Source organism: Girardinichthys multiradiatus, chromosome 3 (assembly GCF_021462225.1).
Source record: "Girardinichthys multiradiatus isolate DD_20200921_A chromosome 3, DD_fGirMul_XY1, whole genome shotgun sequence".
NCBI lineage: Eukaryota > Metazoa > Chordata > Actinopteri > Cyprinodontiformes > Goodeidae > Girardinichthys > Girardinichthys multiradiatus.
In genome coordinates, this window is record NC_061796.1 from 49,127,051 (window position 1) to 49,144,124 (window position 17,074).

A 17,074-nucleotide genomic window follows, 5' to 3' on the forward strand; every position below is an offset into this window, starting at 1 on the left:
CAGACATCCATAACAGAGCTCTAGAGTGTGAAACATAAATTTGTGTTCAATCATGTGGGAGCCTTTAAGGAAAAAATAGAATAAGGCCATCATCTTGTATTAGGTGGTTGTAATCAAGTAAATCAAATACAAGTCATATGATGTGAATTGAGCCTTGATAAAAAAACAAAACGATTGTGTGTCTGAAATAATATCAGTGATACCACTTTTTTAAATTATTTTATCTTTTATTGGAGAAGCAAGTGATACGGACAAACTCTTCTGCTCTACTTCAATGTCCAACCCATTTACTGTGAGTAAAGAAATCAACATATAAAAGTTTTTGCTTTTTACAGTAAGTAAACAAATATAACATGTGAGTGAGGAAGGGGGAGGATGGTCTAAAACGTCTTACTATTGGGGCTAACACAGTCAGAGATTATATATTTGTCCGAAACCAAAGCCGGGATACATGACATAACAGTGTTTTCATGTGACAGACATATTTTCTCCACGGGGATTACTGATTTTACATAATTTATCCAATTTCACCAGATCTTAAAAAAAGATTCCCTTTGACCTCTAACAGAGAATGATATTTTCTCCAGAATATAAATCTCCTGTACAATTTTGTACCACTCCTCTGCTGTAGGTGCTTCAGGTTTTAACCATTTTCTGGTGATTGTCTTTGTACTTGCTGCAAGCAGCATTAACAACAGTTTTTTATCCTTTAGAGTCCAATTATCAAATGGAATAGCCCCTAGATACAGGACTTCATATTTACAGGGGATTCTCTCTGTAAAAATGTTATTTTAGTGATTACCTATCTGCTCCCAGAATGGTTTAATCACTGGACAGCTCCAGAAAATATGGTGATGATTTGCCTCGTTTGTCCCACAGAGTCTCCAACAGCTGCCTTCTCTGCCCAGAAACGTTTTCTGAGCTGGACTTTCAAAATACCTAACAGTTCAATTCAATTCAGTTTATTTATATAGCGCCAATTCACAACACATGTCGTCTCAAGGTTCTTCACAACAGTCAAGTTCATACATTCCAATTAATCGTAATCATTGAACAGTTCAGTCAGATTCAGTTATTTATTCAAATTGGATAAAAAGTTTTTCTATCTAAGGAAACCCAGCAGATTGCATCCAGTCAGTGACTTGCAGCATTCACTCCTCCTGGATGAGCATGTAGAGACAGTGGACAGTCACTGGTGTTGACTTTGCAGCAATCCCTCATACTGAGCATGCATGTAGCGACAGTGGAGAGGAAAAACTCCCTTTTAACAGGAAGAAACCTCCAGCAGAACCAGAACCAGGCTCAGTGTGAGCGGCCATCTGCCACGACCGACTGGAGGTTTGAGAGAACAGAGCAGAGACACAAAGAGAACAAAGAAGCACTGATCCAGGAGTACTTTCTATGGGAAGGAAAAGTAAATGTTAATGGATGTAGCTCCTTTAGTCGTTTCATCTAGAAAGAAAGAACAGATAAACTCTGATCCAGTTTTCAAGGTTAGAGTCTGAAAGAGAGAACATAGAGTTAGTTACAGTAGAAGCTCAGTCAGTAGCCATGTCTAGGAGAGAGAAAGGGTTAAACACTGAAAGACAGGGCTATGTGGATCATCTGTAGAAGGTGAACATTAAGTTGTTGCCAGCAGAAGCTTGGACGATGCCCCTCTCCAGAAAGGTGTCACAGGTAGACACAGAGTCAGGCCAGGTGTAGCTTCTAGGAAGAGAAAAGAGAGAACAAAGTTAAAAGCTGAAATAACAGCAAATAATGCACAATTGGAGAGTAGTATGAGAATGTAGCAAAGAGGGTGAAAGTGGTCGTTATGTCCTCCAGCAGCCTAAGCCTATAGCAGCATAACTACACAGATAGTTTCAGTTCAGATTATTTAGTTAAACGGCGCTTATTTACAACAATGTCGTCTCAAGGAACCCCACAAAGGGTCCCACTGGTGGTCATTGTTATACTAAAAACCACAAGGATTGGGATACCTCTCTCTGTCAGACTGATTATAACCATTGGAAAAGAGAAGGAGTCATACAGGTAGCAGAAATGGAGGGTGTGTTTGGACCTCAACCATAACTGAGCCGGTTTAGGCTAAAACTAACTCCCCCTTACTCCAACCAACAGGGAGGGAGGAAGGCTCCCTCCCTGATAAACTAAGCCACTCTAATTATAAGCTTTATCAAAAAGGAAAGTTTTAAGCCTAGCCTTAAAAGTAGACAGGGTGTCTGCCTCACGGACTAAAACTGGGAGCTGGTTCCACAGGAGAGGAGCCTGATAACTAAAGGATCTGCCTCCCATTTTACTTCTAACAGTGTTTTTCCAACAGAACTCTCTCCATGTGTTGGAGCTCGAGGTCATCCAGTGTAGTTTATTGATCTGTTCCCAGCCTCCAGAAGAGATGGTCAAATCGCTTCTTTTATCCATCGGTTTCTTATGTAGTCCGTGTCACTTTGTTTAAAATCTTGAATACCATTGTATAGTATAGAAATAAGTTTCTTGCATGAACCTGATTTCAGCAGAGACAGGAACACATTAAAAAGTTCTGGTTTAGCTGTTTCCCAATGATCTCGTATATTATGATTAAAGTAGGCCCTAACCAGTAGATATCTGTAGAAGTCGTCCTTTTCCAACCCGTTAGATCTCTGAAGTTCCTCAAAACTCTGAGCGTCCCCCTTCTGGGTAAATGTAAGTGGTTATGTAAGTGGTTAATCCTTTTAGAATCCATTCCTTAAATCTCCCATCATTCTTGTTTAGTTTAAAAGCTGAATCGAATGCAAACCATCTGAGTATTCTGATCTGATTCTCTAATTTACAAGTTCTAACTATCTTTCTCTAGGAGACAAGCATTGTGTGTAGCATTGAGTCCTGTGGCCTCCTGTCAGCCTCTCTTGTATGTCCTTGTCCATTAACACTGATATTAAAGGTATTATTTCCACCATTGTGCCCTCTATCTTTCAATTCAATTTAATTCAATTCAATTCAAAAATACTTTATTAATCTCAAAGGGAAATTAAATGTTGTTGTAGCTCATATTATGAAGGTTTCTTCAAAGAGTCGTTGTAGATGCTGATGGCTGTGGGCAGGAAGGATCTCCTGTAGCGCTCCGTCTTACAGCAGATCTGAAGAAGCCTCTGACTGAAGACACTCTGTTGTTGTAGGACAGTCTCATGAAGAGGATGCTCAGGGTTCTCCATAATGTTCTTCATTTTATGAAGAATCCTTCTTTCCACAATGATCTCCAGAGGAGTCCCCAGAACAGAGCCAGCCTTTTTTATCAGCTTGTTGAGCTGTTTAAGTCCCTGGCTCTGATGCTGCTTCCCCAGCAGATGATGGCAGAAGAGATCACACTCTCCACAACAGACTTATAGAAGATCTGCAGCATCTTGCTGCAAACACCAAAGGACCTAAGCTTCCTCAAGAAGTACAGTCTGCTCTGTCCCTTCTTGTAGATGGCTTCACAGTTGCATCTCCACTCTAGTCTGATGTCCAGGTGAACACCGAGATGACAGATTTCTGCAGATGACAGGAGTCTGTCTGGTCCTGGAGGTCTGAGGTGTACAGAGTGAAAAGGAATGGTGAGAGCACCGTCCCCTGTGGTGCTCCTGTGCTGCTGACTACCTGGTTAGACTCACAACCCTTCAGTCTCACAAACTGTGGTCTGTTTGTCAGGTAGTCTTTGATCCAGGAGATTGTTGAGGCCTCCACCTGAGTCTTCTGGAGTTTCTGACAAAGCAAATCAGGTTGGATTGTATTAAATGTTCTGGAGAAATCAAAGAACATGATCCTCACAGTGCTGCTGGCTTTGTCCAGATGACAGTGGGTTTGTTGAATTCAATTCAATTCAATTCAAAAATACTTTATTAATCCCAAAGGGAAATTAAATAAGCAGGTACATGATGGCATCTTCAACTCCAACTCCACAGCGATAAGCAAACTGAAGGAGGTCCTGATGGTTTATTGTTTGCTTACTCAGGTGGGCCAACAGGAGTCTCTCTAGGACCTTCATGATGTGGGATGTCAGGGAAACGGGTCTATAGTCATTGAGGACTGATGGGTGAGTTTTCTTTGGTACCGGAACAAGACAGGAGGTCTTCCACAACACCGGAACCTTCTTCTGGGCCAGGCTAAGGTTGAAGAGGTGCTGCAGAATCCCACAGAGCTGCTCTGCACAGGTCTTCAGGACTCTAGGGCTGACATGATCTGGACCTGCAGCCTTATTCCGATTCAGTCTCTCAAGTTGTCTCTTCACTTGACTTCTTGAGACACACAGGTGGAAGGGGGAGGGCAAAGGAAGCATCAGCATCTTCTGATATGGTTGAAGGCAAACATGTAGAAGCAGAAGGGTCTAGGGCTGAGGTGGAAGATGAAAAATGTGAGGTGTTACTGGACAGCTGTGGGTCCTGTGGGTCAAAGGAGGATGGGATGTCTGTTTGGCTGTGAGCAGGAGAGGAGGATGCAAAGCTTGTTTCTGAACTGAACCTATTGAAGAATGTGTTCAGTTCATTGGCTCTGTCCAGACCTCCATCGGTCTGATCATCCTTCTGCTTGAAGCCTGTGATCTTCTTCATCCCTGTCCACACATCTCTGATATTGTTTTGCTGGAGCTGCTCTCCAGCTTCTTCTTATACACCTCCTTGCTGTCTCTTATCTTGACTTTAAGTTGCTTCTGTAAACTCCTCAATAATTCTCTGTCTCCCTTTCTGAAGGATCTTTTTTTCTTGTTAAGCAGGTCCTTCAGGTCACAGGTGATCCAAGGTTTGTTATTGGGGAAGCATCTCACGGTTCTGGTGGGGATGATGTTATCCACACAGAAGTTTATATAGTCGGTTACACACTCAGTCATGGCATTGATGTCCTCTCCATGTGGCTGGCACAGTGCGTCCCAGTCTGTAGCCTCAAAGCAACCTTGCAGAGCTTCTTCAGCTTCCTGTGACCATTTTCTCACAGTCCTCTTTATTACAGGTTGCCTCTGAACAAGGGGCTTATATTTCGAGCAGAGAAAAACAAGATTGTGATCCGATTTGCCTAGAGGAGGTCTTGCTGTAGAGATGTATGAGTCCTTGACATTTGCATAAAACAAATCCAATGTTTTGTTTTCTCTGGTAGAGCAGCTGACAAACTGTAGAAACGTTGGAAGTGTAGCAGAGAGTGAAGCATGGTTAAAATCACCAGAAATTGCCACAAACACATTGGGGTTTTGTGTCTGTAGCTTAGCAACAACTGAGCTGATGGCATCACATGTAGTGTCGGCAACAGTGGAAGGTGGAAAGTAAACTGTTGCCAAAATAACACTGGTGAACTCTCTGGGTAAATAATATGGACGAAAACTTACTGCCAACAGTTCAATATCTGGACTGCAGAGATGACACTTCACAGTTACATGTACTGGATTACACCATCTGTTGTTCACAAGTACTGCTAGTCCACCTCCTCCTTTACATTTGCCGCTCCTCCTTAAATCTCTGTCTGCTCGTATGGTTAAAAAGCCTGGCAGAGAGACGCCGGAGTCGGGGACATGATCCTGCAGCCATGTCTCAGTAAAACACATGATACCGCATACCCGGTACGCTGGCTGGGTCCTTTGTAGGGCTTGGAGTTCATCCAACTTGTTTCCCAACGATCCCACATTGCCCATCAAAATCGACGGAAAAGATGGTTTGAACTTCCTCCTTCTCTCTCTCCTCTTAGCTCCTGTTCTGCATCCACGGCGCCTCCTTTTCAACTCATCAGGGATTTGGGGTTGTAGCTGAAGTATTATTTGAGCTTTTGAGATATTAATCAGCTGCCCCCAGTTGTAAGAAACAACCTCGTTGCCATGGCAATGCATCATAACAAATGTCCAAAAATAGAAAGTATTAAGAAAAATCCTCCAAGCTGCACAGCATCCGACACCGGAGTGGACAGTTATCAAAAAAAAAATCAACTGTATCCACCACAAGAGGAATAGTTCCCAAAAAAGAATAAATCAGAATCAAAAGTAACAGAACTACTCCAACCTGCTGCCACCTTGAGCGGCGCAATTCTAAAATTCCATCACTACTGAGATCTAAAGGAATACTCAGTAAGCTGAGACTTTGCATTAGTCTTGCCACTGCATTAAAGATAAACCTAGGCATTTTCTGTTGTCGTCTATTAATAGATGAGTAATATGAAGTTCAAGGTTGTAGAAATGAATCATCCAGATCATTTTTCAATATGTTGCTATGATTCTCCATAACTCTGGGCCCTTAACTAAAATGAAATATATTACTGATGAGTAATATATGATTCTACATTTTGTATAAATAGATCATACAGAGAATTATGGCTGAGACACAATAAAATATTAGAGTAAATTTTTAAATATTTAGAAAAGCCATTTTTGTTTAAAGGTTGGCCCACTGTTGTCATTTTAAAGAAAATAGATACCTGAACTAGATGCAAACCTGTAAATATCAGAAATCAATATGCAACTGGTTTAACAGACTCACATAGGTTTTTATATTTTAGAGATATAACCTTTTCTAAATTGGGCACATAAAAAAATTCAAACCTTCACTGCAATATGCAATAATGTAAAGAACATGAAACCCATCAACAATGTAGTGCTATTTTTTTAACGGTGGCTGACTGATAAGAATCAAGGAATACAATTGTACTAAAGCTACAGAAACTAACATTTGTGTTTTCACTGTGATTTGTTTTTTACTTTGCTTCAGGTTCAGACATTATTTTGAGAAATATTTAGCCCACTTAAACCAAATCTTCCTCAAAAGACAAACACTTGAGTGATTTAAAACTGATTTGACTGAATGCAATTAAAGAAATCCAAACACACAGACAAAAAGAATAGCTAATCAGTATTGTAAACCCACATTGCATCCATCTCACAGGTTATGAACACACATGTAAACTGGGTTTACAAAGCGTGAAAAACTAAACTCTTCTTTAAGCTGCTAACTGAACCATCAAGACATATTGAAAATAAATGAGCCGACATCCCACTTGAAGATGCTTTTTAACACTTACTGCCAAGAAATATGTAAAAAAAAAAAAAGTTGAATGAGTCAGTTGTTGCAACAGAAAAAACAATATCTGCTGCAATCAAAGGAAATACATTCACTGACAGACTGGGAAAATATGTTGTATCTAATTGAGGACATTGTGTTAGATCAACTTTCAGAGAAAATGTTGCATATTATTGGCGATGTCTATGGCGAACAAAGACTTATCACTGGTCTTAATTGAGCTGCAAGATAATAGTCCTGTAAGTTGAGAAGGGCCAGTCCACCCTTCTCCTTCTTTAATTGCAGCATATATTGTGATAATAATCTATTCCAATCCATGAAATGCTCGTCTGCTCTCTGAACAGGTAAACATTGTAATAGATATAGAAAGCGGGGCAGGACGTTCATCCTGACTGATTCTATTCTGGAATATAAATTTGAAAAGGGGATTAAATTCCATCTCTGTATATCTTATTTCAGCTTTGAGATCAAGTGACCATAGTTGGCATCAAAAATCCTGGAGAAATTATTGGACAGTGTGACCCCTAAGTATTTTATGGAGTCCTTTTCCCAGTTCCATTTGTAAAAGCTTTTGATTTTGTTCTGTGGGTTGTAATTTATCGGTAAAACTTGAGTCTTGGTAATGATGTTTATCTTATAACCCGATAATGAACCATACTCTTCAATCAACCCCATAAGTTTGGTTAGAGTCTGAGCTGGCCTTGTTATAGTTAACAGTAAATCATCTGCAAACAATGACAACTTTTGCTCCACCTCCTGCTATATCTGACCTCTGCCTTTTCCACTGACTTAATGGCTCTATGAAAAGGTCAGAGGAGTGGCGAAATACAACATCCCTGTCTTGTACCTCTTTCCAAAACAAAGGGATCAGAAAGATCTCCGTTAATTTTTATCCTAGCAGATGGTTTATGGTATAATGCTGCAATTACATCAATTATGGTCTGGTGGAACCCAAACTTGGACATCACTTTATGAAGCAAGGACCACCTGAAAGAGTCAAAAGCCTTCTCTGCATCCAAACGTACTACCAGGGCCTCTATTTTTTGTTGTACTGCGTAATTTAGAATATGTAGAGTTTTTCTGTCAGTCTCTGATGAAGCCTGTTTGGTCCTTAGGAATTATTTCTGGCAAGAATTTTTCCAATCTCTGTGAAATCATGGCAGTAACTAGTTTATAATCAATATTTATAGTTTTCTTAAATGATACCACTTTTAAGTCTATTTGCATATATATGGGTTAAAATATTGTAATCATTGTTTATTAGAGTTATGGGGCGGAGATTGTCAAATATCTTTGGATGCTTGCCAGGTTTGGCAATCAGGGATATGACTCTTTGCTTCATTGTGGTTGGTAGAATAAACATTGTAGAGATTTATTTAAGCATATTGAATATTGGGTATTTTAGATGAATCCAGAAGTGTCTATAGAAGAACTCATGAGGCCATCTGGAGATTTGTCTGAAGCTAATTATTTCTGCATCACATAAATCCTTACAACTAGAGAGGTGTTCTCTAAAAGACTCAAATAATTTTTCTGTCTCTATATTGGAATAAGAAGAGTTTGCTCTAAAATTTGAAAACTTCCTTTCAGATTGAAACTGGATCAGTGCATTCTTGGTCATCAATAATCAGTTTCTTAATTGTTCCTGTCTTCTTTTTTCTAGCCTGCAGAAATATGCCGAACTTCTTTCTCGCTCCTCCAATCATTTTGCTTTAGACCAAATGCAGGCTTCCTCGGCTTTATGAATATAAATATTGTCTAGTGAGGAGTGTAAAATGGTTCATTTTGGTTCGTCGTCTTCGTTTACTGGAGTTTTATTACAACTAGTTAAAGTTCTATGTGTGAAAGCCATTTTGTTTCTTCCCGTTCATGTGCCTCATGGGAAATGCAGTTCTCCGGGCCTCACACCCCTCCTCTTTGGCTGAATCTGGAGCTGACGCTAGTCACGTGGTACACCCCAAACCGCCGTCGCGAGTCGACCCGGACAGTTCCTGCAGAACCTCCCTGTCTTACTGGACTCGTTTTGTCAAGAGCTTCCGTACGGTACCGGTTCAGGTGCGACTCAACAGGACGATCAGAGTCTCAGTTCTAGTGACAGATGGAAGACCGAGGGTCTGGACCTGAATTGATTCTGGTCTTTAGCGGGAAACGGAAGTCCGGGAAAGATTTCATAACGGATCTGATCCAGAACCGGTAAGGTTCGGTTTCGTGAGGAGCACGTGATCAGGGGGCGGGGGGGGGGGGGGGGGGGGGGGGGCGGGGGGGGGGGGGGGGGGGGGGGGGGGGGGTCATATACGAAGCGTTCGTACGCACAAAAAACGTTGGGGCGCAACATTTGACGCACATTTGTACGCAATGTACGCCAATGAATATTGTGTGAAAACGTGCGGTGATCCACGCAGACTACAGAGAACTACAACTCCCCTAAACACCCTTAGATATGACTCGGTCCAGTTTATTTGATCCATCAAACCTGATGTTTCGGAGCCACTGATGAACGGGAATCATGCTCCTTCTAGAAGGTCTTTGACTCGGTCCAGCTCCTGAATCTTAAAACTGCAGAGTTTTGGAGAAAATGTATGATTAATATTCTCTGTTAGGACACGAGTTTTAGTTGGTTTCTTTCTACTGAAAGAGGAATGAAGGGATGGGGTTAAGGGTTAAGGGTTAACTTCTCCACTGTTTAGTGTGATGTTGGCCATTTTCAATTCAAAATAGTATCCTGGTTGGTTTTGACATATCAAACAGATAATAATTAATAATAATATTAGCTGAAGATAAAACTGAAAATCATTCGCTTGGCGTTACATCATGATTTCTCTAAGGCCTCTGGGTTACAGCTAAATATTAATCCATGTGAATTATTGGCTCTCAAAGATCGATCGTCTCTATTAATATGGAATCTTGATGTGAGTAAAGATGGGAAATATTTAGGCATCGTGACGGGAGATTTTTCTCTGCTGAGCTTAATATAGGAGATCAAGTGGACAAATGTACATTAATTTGAAATCGATGGTTACAGAGAGACCTCTGGGTTTCTGGTAGAACATTAACAACCAAGATGGAGAGTTATTCTAGACGGATTTATCTGGCCTACTCCTTACGTTCATCGAACAAGATAATTAAGACTATTAACAGTTCAAAATTATCTGGAGAAATAAATGTCATTATACTGTAAATCATGATTTAATTCAGTTAAATGAGGATGGAGAAGGCAATGCCACAGATTTAGATTTGATAAATGGGATTTCAAAAATAAAGTGGTTGAAACTGTAAGCAAAGTTAGTTTCATATTTCTAATTTAATCTTTACAAAACTGGGTGCACTTGTTTTCCTCTTTAGATGGGATTTGGATCTTAAAAGATGATCAGATTTCTGCCAACAGGCCTGGAAGGTGATCTTCAAACACAACAACATAGTAGCATGGAATAACAGATGCATACAGATCAACAGAGATCCATTTTTACTGAAGCAGGCTTTTATATTGGTCTGTGGTCCACTGGGAACATACAACTAATCTCAAATCTGCTGCAACCAGCAAATATTAATAAATCATCAAAGCTTTAGTCCAAGGTTGGACAGGATTTAATATAAGCCAAGGTTTCTCTTATGGTGCGTTCACACCGAACACGGATTCTGCGAATATTTCGCCTCATTTGCGTGCTTTTGTCCACGTGAACTCCACGTTGCCATCTGGCAACAAGCGGCAACGCTTCGCCGCGTCATCAAGTAGGAGGAGCTTCTATCTGCTGCTTGCTGGTTTCAACTGAACATGGCGGACATGGATTTCACGGATAATTACGGTGTTTTACCTGTGGAGAGCTGAAAAACGTCGTCAACGTCTCTGGGTTCACCAGATTCTTCAGGTCGGTTTTTAATGTCCACATCTCCTAAATATAAGATATTTGTGCCTAAACATAACCAGGTCCTTTCTATACTTGTCTCGGTAAAAGTAATTAGTTGAGTCATACAACTCTGGCTTGCTGCACACCGCCATTATGATCTGGTCCTCCATCTTCACTGACAACCGCTTCTTCTCCGCTGCGGTTCTTCACCCTACATCACAGCCACATCCAGTCCCTGATTGGTTGACGCGACTTTAGGAAAAAAGTTCAGATCTTTCAACTCATTCATCGCTCCGCTCCTGCTTCACTCGGCGTGCCTTCCGCACCGTGTCCTTCGTACCGCGCCGCTCCTGAACGCGCCTCTACATAGGAATAACACGGCCGCTGCTATCGCAGAATCCGCGTTCGGTTTGAACACACCATTAGAGACCATCAGTGTTGAAGGTGCTGATTTCTGTGACGTTAAAACCAAAAAGTTGCTTATCTAAAAACTGCTCCACCAGAGAGCTTCAAATGAAGAAACTTTATTGATTGATGGGGACAGACACACGGTGACACAGACAGACTGAATGAACCAGCAGTCCCTAGCCTGCATCATGGCGCTCGGAGCCTAAGCTAAGTTGCAGCACTTGTCCCCAGATGGGCTTTGATAGACACTATATTTAAAACGATTAGAAAGTAATAATATTGTAAAATAATAAACCATGGTATTGACAACATATGAAAAATCATAGATATCACATAAAAAAAGATTTAAAAGATACATTAAAAACATGACAATAAGAAAGCAACATTAGGAGTGGGTGCAACGCTGGTTTTGACATAATCAGAGCTGGTCATGGACTTTAAGTTGACAGAGAGTGAGGTCCAACTTGCAGATCCTCTCACACAGAGCATTTTAAGCGGTTCTGCAGAAGCCGCTCTGGTAGATCTGCTGTTGCCCTGCAGTTCTTATGTAAAATAAAATTGGAAAAATCCTGCAACACTCATTTATCTGAAACTTCATCCCCATTAACTTGCTTGTTCAGCCTCAAATTTGGGTTCATCCTTCTGAGGAATTTGTAATATAGCCTGTTTCTGTGAACTGTAATGTCTGACAGAGCGATTTCGAGGTAGTTTTCTTCTGATCAGAATCATATTGGGGTCATATAGGCCACATACTAGGTTATAAGATTTTGTAATTCGATCAGGTTTATTTGAAAAGATTAAATCTATTAAAGTCTGACTATTTCTAGTAAGAGGCACCGTTAATTAACAGGTGGAAGTCAAATTTTACCGTCAGTTCTCTGAGTGGTTTCTCACTTTATGATCCATCCGGTTTATATTGAAATCACCCAAACTAATCACTTCACCATTATATTTAAATGTTTAAACTGGTCTTTTAAATGATCTTCTGCATTTAACCCATCCCTTAGGGGGCAGTGGGCTGCCATTGTCCGGCGCCGGGGAGCATTCAGGGGTTAAGGGTCTTGCTCAGGGACCCAGAGGGGCAGGCTGTGGGATTTGAACCAGGGTACTGGTGGCCTTTCTGGGACTCAAAATGCCCTGCTCTCTAACCACTAGGCCCCCACTTCCCCCATGACCAGTTGATTTGAGCTCAGGGTTTCATTTGACGAATACATCCATCCATCATGTTAAATGTGGTGTTTTTTATTAATGACAAATATATTGAATATGGTTTAAATATCATTTTCTCATTAGTCGATCAATACATTCTTGGTAAACGGTGAATGGCCTAAACTTGTATAGCGCTTTATCAAACCACCTGTCAGCCACAGCCGCCCTGGGACAGAAGCGAGGCTGCCATACAATCGGCACCACCGGACCCTCTGACCACCATCAGCAAACTACATAAATGTTGCTTCATCAAACCAGAACACTCATTCATTGTTAGAAAGAGCTACCGTACATTTGATTTATTCGTCCGTTTTTTGTGAAGTCAAAAGGAGCCTTTAAGTTGACCTCCTTGTTAAAAACATTTGTATTTGAATTTATTTCCCTGAATATTATGTTGTATATAACATTAACCCCACTGAGTATTATGTTCCTTTTGCTTTTTATTCTTTGTAAATTTGTACATTTAGAAACATATAAACTTCATGGTACCTTTTTTGATTTTGATTGTATTAAGAAAATAAAATGATGAAAACAACCTCAGTCGGATGGAAACTGTGAAACTTCCTCCGTTTCTGTCACCTGTAGATGGAAATGCTCATTAGTCTGAGCGCTGAGGAGCAGAAAATGCATCAGAATCATCTGAGGGACACTTTCATTCTCACTGAGAAGAAAACGCTGTTGGATCAGCAGATTAACTCCTAACATGTCAGGTTTAATGGTTCCTAAGGTGGACAAGCTGGAGAGAATCACACATGTCCATAAATAGCTGCTAAAGTTGCTCCTAGTTGTGGAACGATGGCAGCTTTGGTTCAGCTGGAGGACATCACCAATGGAAGAAGTCAGAGATCCTCCTGACCTGCTGGTACATGATGATGCATGGCTCAGCAGCTGGTTCAGATTGTCCAGGACTATCATCTTGGAGCTCTGCATGGAGCTGACCTCAGTGCTACACTTATCCATTTTCCACCAACACAGTTTGGAGCCTGTTCCAGGACATGATTTTGAACCGGTGACGCGTGTTTTCACCAACGAAAAGAGATTCCAGAGCGAGAACTCTGGTTCAAGTCGGGCCCGGCAGAATATTTGGTTCTTCTGCGCGAACTGTAACGCCACCAGCGGGCGGGTCGGAGCTGCACACAGTAGAAGCAACAAGTAAGGAGGTGAAGACAGTACAGAGCTCAGGAGGCTCCGCTGTCTCGCCACTAAGCTCCCACTCGCCCTCCCTGGTGTTGTGTAACGCCCACTGGTGAGGACTCGTGCTTGGTTCACAAAACTGGTGGAAACGCGCGTTGATGCTCAGCAGAACACCAAAGTCTGAACTGGTTCAGGAACGAGACTTCTTTTGGTGGACAAACGCTATAGAACTGTGCATCACCGGTACCAGTTCACTGCAGACTGGATGTATGAAGGCTACGTGTCCAGGTTTCTACATCTGAATGTTTTTGGGTGTTTCAGAATTTCTTCCTACCTCCAACTTTTCTATGAATTCAGCGCACTTTTTAGGACATGATGCCCAGGTTGTTCTGGTCTTTTGGATCCATATGTTTTAGATTTTTAGCACATTAATTTAATCAAGTTCCAAGTTTCTAGAAAACAAAACTTCAGGTTCAGGTCTTACCTGGTTCAGTTACCATAGCAACGAGTGGAATTATTAAACTAGCATGTGTGTGTTTTATTTTGAAAGTCCAGGTTTAAACCCTTGTATCACATTTGAAGTTTCGTGTGTCTGCAGAGTTTTATGTTGGGAGTTCTGATGGGTCAAAGACAGCCTTAAGTTTCAGCTCTGACAAGAACATTAAGGACCAGAACCACATGTTCACCTGCAGAGTTTGGACTGATGATCCTTCGATATGACATACTCAGAGAGAATCAACCACGTAAAATCCAAAGACTCAGACTGACCTAAATGCAGGTCCACATCATCACACCAGTGTTTAAAACAAACTGGTACCAGTACACTGGTGAATGGGAAGCTGTTTCCAGTCTACAACAGTTCTGGTATTAATAATATTTAATAGGCTTTGTTAAGTTGGCTATTCTAATGAGCCTTGGTTGATAAAATGTGTGTTTTGTTTTAATGTTGAGACTTTTATTTTGGAAGCAAGAAAGAAAGTAGTTCTTTAGTAGCCCGATCAGTGACACATTTGTTCCTTTTCCATGGGCTCTACTTTAGCCCGGCTCCTCTCCACCCGGCCTGTTTTGTGACTGTTTCCAGATTGCTGTTCACCACAGTGCCAGGAAAAGTTAAAAGAAAAACTCAAGAGCAGCTACAAAAGTTTTAAGGACCATCATGGACGAAATGGGTCAAACCGAAGGCCGTGGCGGTAGTTCCAATTCATGGACGCCATTTCTGGTCATCGTCCTTCGAGTTGTGGATGGGAGGGTGGTCAGGACTCTGCAACCTCGCTGTTAGAGGACACGATGAGCGTCGGAGAGCGTTTATTTTATTTTGCACACGAGGCTGACAGCTGGAGGCGGGGTTTGAAGCCACACCTCCAGCTGTTCATTCAAACGCAGCAGGTTTCCTGCTAAGTAGAGCCGAGTGGATCCGTGCGGCGCTGGAACCGTGAAGCAATTTTGAATTTTTCTTCTCAAACCTCACACTGAGCCTGGTTCTGGTTCTGCTGGAGGTTTCTTCTTGTTTAAAAATGAGTTGTTTTTTTCGCCGTCGCCAAATGCTGAAAAGTTTACAGCTTCATTTCGTTAGGCTAGAAAACATCTTTAGGTGAAATAAATTTAATCATCTTCTTCTTCTGCAGTCTGGGCTCAGAGGTCTGCTGCATCCTGCGTCTGTCTGGACCTCTCAAGCAGCAGTATGCTCAGGTGAGATCACACCTGCTCACCAACATATTGTCATGATAACACACACCTGAGCTCTGCTGGTGCTGCAGGAACACAATCTGGATCTGGACCAACTGCTGGGTCCTGGTCCATACAAGGAATTGTACCGGGCTGACATGATCCGATGGGGAGAGAACCGTCGGAACCAGGACTCTGGCTTCTTCTGTCGCCTGGCAACCAGTGGAGATCAAAAACCTGTGTGGGTAAGTGCTGTGATTGGTCAGTTCATGTTAACCCTGTTCTGTGATTGGTCAGTTGATAATTACTTTCCTTTATGATTGGCCAGGTGGTGAGTGATGCAAGGCGGCTCTCAGACCTACAGTGGTTCTGGTCCAAGTTTCCTCGTCAGACCCGCAACGTCAGAGTTCAGTGCTCAGAGGAAACCCGGGTGCAGAGGGGGTGGAGCTTCACACCAGGTAAGACGACCCATCTCTGTGTGTGTGAATGCTGTGCAGCTGTTTACCTGCTTAGGAGTTAACCTGTCTCTCAGGTGTGGACGATGCAGAGTCGGAGTGCGGGCTGGACAGCGGCGTGGAGTTTGATTGGATCATCACTAACGAGGCCGACGCTCCCTCTCTGGAGGAGCAGCTGCAGCCGATCCTGAAAGCAGCGCAGGAAGCGGCTTCATTGGTCAGAGCTGATCCATAGACTTATTGGCCAATCAGCTTCATTTTTAAACATAATTGTTTTAGAACAAAAATGAATTCAACTGATGATTAATGGCATCATCACTAGAAACAGTCTCATCTGAGCAGGCGGGACCCCTACTGAGCATGTGCAGAATCTTAGTCTCAGTCAGTTATTGATCCTTTTACTTCACCTGGTGAGTGCATACAGGTGTCCTCACCTGTCACCATACCCTCACCTGCATGCTGGGTACAAATCTGCTGAAGCACCTCTATGATGTCAGAACTGGGTCCTGATTGGCTGAGAGGGATCAGCAGGTTAGTGTTGAATTCAGACTCTGAATGGGGGAAGGACATAATAAAATCCAAACCAAGTTGATGTTCAGACCACTGAAAGTTCAACCATGATCAAATTGAGACTTAAAATGTGAATGATTGAAGCAACCAAAAGACATCCTCAAGTGATAAATTTTAAACATTACCGTAGTATGTTCTTATGGGACCTGAATAGCTGGAGGCCTCATCTTTACACTACGAACGTCAGTCACAGACAGCCACCAGAGGGCGCTCGTGTACATTGATGAGGATCTGAAGCCCTCCACACCTAAGCAGTGCAGTGATGACATACAGCAGTCTTGTTGGCTTTACTTTACGCTTGTGGAACCGTTTTCGGTTCCTGGGGATCCCCGGCGGAGACGAAGAAACGCTGAAAGTGAATGTTCAGTCAGGGATGGAAAATGTTTAACAGGAGGACCTGCCTGCATGAATGGAACATAAATATCATTTCATTTAAATCTGTCTCTATGATGCTTTCAGATGAAATCAGTTGTGAATTGGTTCTAATTAAATAACTGAAAAAGTAAATGTTGTAGTTTTCATACATTTGGAAATAAAGCCTGTAGAGGGCGCTGTTTGAGGACCCTTTCAATCTTAACATGAGTGTCTTTTTGCCATTGGGTTGAACTGTTCCAGACTGGGTTCTGATTCCATTACATGCAGCAGTGACATCTGCTTAAAGAAACCATGCCGACAGCACGCCTGATTTCTTTATTCTGTAAATATGTTTTGTTTAGGACAGATCAGGTGAAATAACCTTCAGTCGCACCTTTTCACAATTAAAAAGGTTTTATTTTGTTTCTTAACT

The 17,074-nt window shown here is 41.8% G+C and overlaps 1 protein-coding gene across 1 annotated transcript; it reads left to right on the plus strand.

The window, feature by feature from the left end:
- The first annotated feature begins 8,935 nt into the window (after positions 1-8,935).
- Positions 8,936-16,864, plus strand: pmvk (phosphomevalonate kinase). Its single transcript, XM_047360540.1, has 5 exons — positions 8,936-9,194; positions 15,223-15,286; positions 15,355-15,507; positions 15,591-15,720; positions 15,795-16,864. The coding sequence occupies exons 1-5, from the start codon at positions 9,100-9,102 to the stop codon at positions 15,950-15,952; spliced, it is 600 nt and encodes a 199-aa protein (XP_047216496.1). The 5' UTR covers positions 8,936-9,099; the 3' UTR covers positions 15,953-16,864.
- The last annotated feature ends 210 nt before the right edge of the window (positions 16,865-17,074 follow it).